The sequence below is a fragment of the Gossypium arboreum genome, chromosome 5, assembly GCF_025698485.1.
Source record: "Gossypium arboreum isolate Shixiya-1 chromosome 5, ASM2569848v2, whole genome shotgun sequence".
NCBI classification, from domain to species: Eukaryota; Viridiplantae; Streptophyta; class Magnoliopsida; order Malvales; family Malvaceae; genus Gossypium; species Gossypium arboreum.
The window spans coordinates 87,048,981-87,056,221 of NC_069074.1; the positions used below are offsets into that span (position 1 = coordinate 87,048,981).

The 7,241-nt window shown below is 33.6% G+C and overlaps 1 protein-coding gene and 1 long non-coding RNA gene across 4 annotated transcripts; one reads left to right on the forward strand and one right to left on the reverse strand.

The window, feature by feature from the left end:
* Nucleotides 1-565: 565 nt before the first annotated feature.
* On the reverse strand, nt 566-4,384 carry LOC108452305 (uncharacterized). 3 transcript variants are annotated; one of them, XR_001866369.2, is made up of 5 exons: nt 4,056-4,384; nt 3,446-3,871; nt 2,987-3,351; nt 2,766-2,877; nt 566-1,715 (listed from the first exon to the last, which is right to left on the reverse strand). It is a non-coding gene; the product is annotated as an uncharacterized LOC108452305 (long non-coding RNA). The 3 variants fall into 3 exon arrangements; XR_008283497.1 differs by having other exon boundaries at nt 2,987-3,871; XR_008283498.1 differs by having other exon boundaries at nt 566-1,787; nt 2,987-3,871.
* A 1,233-nt stretch (nt 4,385-5,617) lies between these two features.
* On the forward strand, nt 5,618-6,865 carry LOC108452598 (S-norcoclaurine synthase 2-like). The gene is made up of 2 exons (XM_017750399.2): nt 5,618-5,985; nt 6,368-6,865. The coding sequence occupies exons 1-2, from the start codon at nt 5,739-5,741 to the stop codon at nt 6,637-6,639; spliced, it is 519 nt and encodes a 172-aa protein (XP_017605888.1). The 5' UTR covers nt 5,618-5,738; the 3' UTR covers nt 6,640-6,865.
* The last annotated feature ends 376 nt before the right edge of the window (nt 6,866-7,241 follow it).

Genomic DNA, 7,241 nt, shown 5'->3' on the forward strand with positions numbered 1-7,241 from the left:
TTGGCTGCTTTTAATATTGAAACTATTGTTACAGATTATTTTTGCAATATTGGTTCAGTTGGAAATTTTGATATCACTCACTGTGCTTAATACAAATTGGTTTTGGAATTTTATTCCACCTTTTATTTTCAGTGGCATGAACACATTTCATTGGACACACCGAGCATTATAAAATTTCAGTTGCTTGGCATCACGTATAGTTTATACATCATTGATTTTAATATTACATTAGCTTTTGTATCAGAGGAATATACTATGTCCACCTATTATGAGAATAGCCTGTGTACTTTTCCTGTAGACTTTAAGGCTATCGAGGCCTTTGCTTTATTAACAGATAATGTCGAAACCATGTATAGCCTTAAAACATAAAAAAATTTGTGGTTTCATAACCCTACTTTGTGTTACATACATCGTTACTTGGCTTATAATTTTTCAGGCCGACGAGATGATCCTGCTACTGTCTCGAAATGGAATTATTCTTATTATGGTGTATATACACCGATCGTCCAGTAAATTTGGGCTATTAGTATGCGCTTCAATTTGAACATGTTATAAATGTAAAACGTTTTCTAATTTTAGGCTCTTTTATTACACAACTGTTATTTTTTTTACATGGATCTAATGCTCATATTTCAGACTTACATGTTGCTTGCCAAGCCGATCCATTAGATGCTCACTGCCTCGACTCGATTGGATTGCTTCTTAGCACCCCTTCTTCCTTTCATTTTGTCCCTCCAGGTGTCCGCTCTTCGCAGGCTGAACGAATCTTTCGACAACAAAATCAACACGACGTACCCAATCAAGAACGACCTCCCATGACTATCGAGCAATGTTTAGAGCGCATCGAGGCACTACTCGACACCCTTGGCCAACAGATGGCAGATCTTATTGCTGCTTTGCGTGAATGACAGTAACTACATGAGGAGTTCTTCTGAACTTTTCTTCTTCCACATATTTATTTATTACAGTAACTACATGGGGAGTTCTTCTGAACTTTTCTTCTTCCACATATTTATTTATTTTATTCCACATTGAGGACAATGTGTTTTAAGTAGAAGGAGGCATTCCTCATTATTTCTGTCATTTTATATGTTGTTTTTGTTATTGTTGCCCATATTTATTTTTTTACAATATTCTGCCTCTTTTCATACTCAATAATTTGACCATTACTCGCCCACTATTTGAGCTACATGCATGATTCTTGTCTACTGAGTTAGTTATGATTTTACTTATTTGATTTTATCTCCACTGTTTTATTTCTTTTAGGCTAAATAATTATGATTAATAGAGTTAACCCTATCTTGCTTATAGTAAAATCGATCAAGTCTAAATGTAAAGAGGACAGTTAGTGAAAATTGCATGCTGAATTTTTGTTCATGACTATTAAGTAGTTGCCGAAACTTATTTTTTACACTTGATTGTTTTTCCTAGTCCTCCAAATTAAAATTTTGTTTCATTATAATAAATTGTGATGCTTCCGTGGTTATGAATACAGCTTAAAACGTGACTGACTAAGTAACCAGGGTAGGGTGCTTGGGTTGTCATCCTATTTCGCGTCAAAAGGTTGTGTGACGTGTTAGGTAACTCCGCTAATCAGAATTAAATAAATTTTTTTAAGAACATGTTGGACTAAGTAACCGAGGTAGGGTGCTTCGCTTAACCGAGGTAGGGTGCTTCGCTGTCATCCCTCTTCACGTCAAAAGGTTCGATATGTTCTTCAAAAAAAATAATGAATTAGGAGTATGTTGGGCTGAGTAACCGGGGAGTGATGCTTGGCTGTCATCTCTCTTCGCATCAAAAAGTTCGATGTATTTTTAAGCAATAATAAATAATATTAGAAAATGAAAAAAAAAGAAATAATAAAATTACATTTGGAGACTAAAAGTGGAAACAAATAAAGTGTCTTGGTAAGTTTAGTAAATTACCTAATTTTCATGAAATAATCCAAGTCGGTTTTAATTTTTGTGTGTATTAATTGAAATATTTTTTCAGTTTTACTTAAAGCAAGCTAAAGGTTCTCTTTTTTTTTTCATTTGCATTATACCTACATTTTATAAAACTTTAGAGTGGTATTTCAATCATGGCAAAAGTTCTAATTTTCACAGTAGATAGGAACCATACTTGAGGGCAAGCATGGGCAAAGTAGGAGGGATTTGATAATACTCTAGAACGATATATTTTCATGTATTAATTACATATTTATTTTGAGTATGATCCTACTAATTTGAGCTATTTATGGTTTTTATCTTGTAGAGACTAAATTGAAGGCAAAAAGAAAATTTTGAGGCAAAAAGCGTGAATTTAAAAATAAAATAGGCCAACATGTGAAATAGGAAAGAAGTGGTGCCAGAAATGCAAAGTATGGAAGACTTAGAAGGTGAAAGTGCAAAGAAGTGATTTTATAAAAACAAGACTCTATTTAATTTTTAATTATATTAGAATAATTATTAAAAATTATTATTTAGATTTACTTTTAGCATTTATCTTTAATTATCTTTATTTATTTGTATTTATCTTTTAGAATTTAATTAGGAATAGACTAGGTTTCTAGTGGGATGGGGATTCATTGATGCTATTAGAATAAACTGTGCGAACTAAAGAGGATAGAGGAATGGGGTTTAGGAGTTTATCTAAGTTTAATTTGGCCTTTCTTGCAAAACAAAAGCTAGCGTTTAATAAATTACCTAAATTCGTTATTAGCTAGAACTTTGAAATAGAAATATTTCCCTAATGCTGAGTTCATGAATTCAAAGTTAGGTAATTACCCTTCTTATACTTGGAGAAGTGTATAGGCGATGAAGAAACTATTGAATGATGGAATGCCTTGAAGAGTGGGTAGGAGTAATTGTATATCCATCTAGCAGGATGTTTGTATCCCTGGGTTTAAAGATCAAAAAATCCAGGAGTCAATTAGATATCACAATATAGTTAAGGTGGTTGAATTGATTGAATCTAATCTAAGACAGTGGAAGGAAGACCTTGTTACCTTTTTATTTACAAGGGAAAAGACAGAAGCTATCTTACAAATTCCTCTAGCAAGAGATTTGAGAAATGATCGTAGAGTATGGAGTGGGGAGCCAACGGGAAAGTATACGATGAAGAGCGACATAAGGCTATTGAAAGATACATTTGGCCTAGATGTCGATACTATTGACATTATAAACAAAGCTGTCCTAAAAAGCCTATGGCAAACAAACTTGTCAACGAAAATCAAAATTACAAATTTGAGGGTTTACAAAAATTATATTCCGACTTTTAGCAACTTGAAATTTAGATGGGTGTGCAACTCAGATGTGTTTCAAAGGTTTAAAAGTGTAGTAGAGATGTTGGAACATGCGTTTAGAGATTTCCCTGTAATTAAAGTAGTTTGGGGTGAGCTAGAAGTTCTAAGAAGTCAGGGGGTAATGGGAGAAAGTTTTCAGCAGTGGATAGGGGAAGTACTTACCAGAAGCTCGTTCCATCAAAGAAAGCTTATCTTCTATAACATTTGGGCCATATGGACGGGACAGAATAAGGCCTCGCATAAGGGATTTCATCAAATAACATTAGAAACTATACAGTTTACTAAGGCATATCTTAACAACTAAGATAGGGTAAACAATAAAATACCTAGGCGAAAGATAAAGGAGCGATCGAGACTGTTGGACTTATTTGAGGTTAAAATAAACTTTGACACCACTTTTCAGAAATAGTCAAACATATTTGGTATAGGTATTGTCAGTCGGGATTTAAAGGGGGTTATTTTGGGGTCAAAGACAATGGTCAATATGCTCGCTCTAACCTTGTTTGCAGTTGAGGCGTTGGCTTGTCTGCAGGCAGTTCAGAAAGGGCTGGATCTTGGATATTGGCAGGTAGTGATCGAGGGCGATGCCTTCAGTGTCATCAGAAAGATCCAAAGCGTAAAAGAAGACAGATCAGAAATAAGCCCGTATATTACAAATATAAAATCTTTAAGAAAAAGGTTTATTAAATGCTTTAAGAAAATATCAAGAAATGGAAATGGAGTTGCACATGTGGTGGCTAGGGAGGGTTTGAACTGAAAGGAGACAGCCTACCTGGAAGGAAGAGTATCGAAATCAGAAGTAGCGGCGGAGGATGATAGAAGGAAGGATCTGCCATAGAATTGTTGAAGGTTCAAGAATTTTTTTAGAAGATGAAATGTGTGCAATGAGGAGTCTTGGGATTCTGATTGTTTGCTTGATTACCTAAGGGAGAGGAAGAGATTCGTTTCGGATTAAGCTAAGCATTGGGGATATCTAAAGAGGGGCTTAGCTGGCATTTATTTTTGTTGTTGTTTGTTTTGGTCTTTATAGATGTTGTTTTCTTTTTGGGTTTGTTATTTTTTTTAGGATGGTTTGGTTGCTTTAATTTGTTTTTCAAGCATGTGTTTGAACAGATAGTTAAGCCCCAATTATAATGAAAGTCCTAGAGTATTTTCAAAAAAAAAAAAAAACTATCTAATATATTGCACGAGTATGCAAACTAGAGGTGTTCATGGGCTGGGCTACCTGGCCCGACCTAAACTTCAGCCCAAAATGTGGGAGGGTTTGGACAAAAATATAGGCCCGAAAAATGGGCTTGGACAAAAAATAAGGCCTGTTTAAAAAATGGGCCGGGCCTCGGGTAAGATATTTTAGCCCGAGCCCGGCCCAGCCCGAATTCACTAAAGGACAAAAAAATTTGCATTTTTTTTATTTTTGAATGTTATTTTCTTGTTGTTTTCTCACTATTTACTATTATTTTGTTGTTATTGTTTGGATATTGTATAAAACTTATTTTATTGTTAATTTTGTTATTATTTTAAACGCATTTGTTAATTTTTTTATTATTTTAGAGGCATTTGCTTGTTAAGTTACATCTATCTTAGTATTATTTAAGTCTACATATTTTTTAAAATTTATTTTTAATTTGTTGAAAAATATTTATTTTGATGTTTTTAGTATTTTTAATGTATTATATATATTTAAAAATAATATAAAAATTAATACGGGCGGGCCAGGCCGGGCCCGAGTTTAGTATTTTTATCCCGGTCGGGCTTGGGCAAAATTTTAGACCCATTTTTTGGATCCAACCCGGCCCGAACTCAATAAATAAGCATGGTTTTTTAGTTGAGCCTGACCCGGCCCGGCCCATCCCATGAACACCTCTAATGCAAACATTGAATATTAGATTAGTTAATTGAATTCTAGATTATTCGATAGTTGAGTTTGTCAATACATGTAGCATTTTTATCAATGATGCTGCTAGATGGACACATCGACTGATCATCCGTAATCACCTTTGAAAAATCCTCCTCAAACAACCACGAGTTCTCGATCCTAAAGTGCTTGACTCAACGAACCGGGAAAGAAAAATCAGCAAGTATTAACGAAAAGGAAAAGATTTAACTGGCCAGTATTAACGAAAGCTCTATCCAAACATTCCATAACAAACGCATCGGGGCCCCACCCTGTCACCCTAGTAAAGCCAAAACCAGTATGAAGAATTTCAGTAAGACTGCAATACGCAATACAAGGTTTATAGATTAGATAGTTTTAAAAGACAAGAAACGTTATTCAATCCTTGATTTATTGGTAGCCATATATTATAGATTTATAGATTAGATATTTTTAAATATATCATTCAGTGAACGTATTAACCTATTTCTATGCTCTATATAGACCCTGAAAATTGCAGAAATAGAGAAACCAGAGAATCATTCCAAGGTTTAAAGCTAGCAAAATTCCAAAGAAAAAAAAATGCTGAAGCAATTCTCATTGGTTTTCTTTGTTTTGTTTGCTTGCTACGTTGGGGTTAATTCTCGGGAATTGAAGCATATTACGAAGGAGCTTGAAGTGAATGCGCCTGCATGTGAAGCTTGGGAACTTTATAGGAACCTTGGCCTCATAAATCTTATTGTTCGTAAGCTTCCAAATGTCCAAAACACTCAGGTTTTGAAGGGTGATGGTGGGGTCGGAACTGTTGTCAAAACCACTTTCGTTCCAGGTACTTAAACCCCTATAAAATACCCTTTTAACATCATGGTTTTTAATAGTTTGAGGTCATGGAATTTTTTATCAGAGGAAAGAGAATGATGAGATTTGAATTTGTGATATTTAAATGCCGGACAAAAACTTTAACAATTGTTCTAAACAAATCTTGACCACAAGGATACTGTTTAAAACCAAGCTTTTCTTTTATCAATATTCTTCTTGTTTTTTCTTGTGCTTGAGCTGATTTTAAATACTCTATAAAATCAAGTTTTTCTTTGATCAACACTCTCATTTTTATTACTTTGAGATCATAAATACCCTTTGAAATTCAATTTTGCCTTTGATCAATACTCTTTGTTTTCGAATGGTTTGGGCTAATGTTGAAGATGAAGCAGGGAATTCAAGTTATACTGAGGAATTCACTGTGATTGATGACCAAAAAAGGGTGAAAGCGGCAAAAGGCTTGGAAGGTGATTGTCTAGCATTTGGTTGCTCAGTTCTAATCGTTGAATTTGATATAATAGAGAAATCCCAAAACTCATGCATCATAAAATCTATCGTTTCATATGCTATCAAGAAAGAATTTGAAGCTAAAGATCCAAAGCCTACCGTCCAAATAGAAGCTATTACACAAGCTTCCAAGGAGTATCTCGAGAGAAACAATTAATGATTCTTAAATAAGTGTGTTTAAGTAGCTAGAAGCTGCATTCACAAAGAAAAAAGCTAGAAGCTACCGTCAATAAACTGCCCTTTTGGGGCACAAATTTGATAAAATCGATTATAACCTTTGTACTTATCATAGTTATTTATCCTTTTATAATAAATTCATATAATGAATCACTTGATTACTAATGAAATAATTAAATAAATGTCACAATTTGAAAATTAAGAAAGCACCTCTTTAATTTATAAACACTTCTTATTGGAGTAAAAAAAAAATTTACCAACATATGCAGATATTTACACTTTCAAGAGAGTTTAAGGTGTGCTTAGTTGGGTGAAAAAATAAAGAGGTGGGAGAAAAGTGAAAAAGTAGATGACAAATAAATTTTGAGCGTGTTTGATTGAGAAGAAAAGTGAAAGGAAAAAAAAAAGGAGAAATAACTATTTTTCATCCTAATGCATAAAAATCAATATTTTTAAATTAGAAAGATGAGAAGAAAAAAAATAAGAGAGATGTATGTTAGTTCAAAATTATACATTTCATTTTATTTTTCAACTATACCAAGAAATGTATGAAAAGAAAATTTTCTTTCCATTTTTCTATCT

Coding starts and splice junctions, on each gene's coding strand:
- LOC108452598 (XM_017750399.2), top strand. CDS start 5,739: ATGCTGAAGCAATTCTCATTGGTTTTCTTTGTTTTGTTTGCTTGCTAC. Junction 5,986..6,367: donor CAAAACCACTTTCGTTCCAG/GTACTTAAACCC, acceptor AAGATGAAGCAG/GGAATTCAAGTTATACTGAG.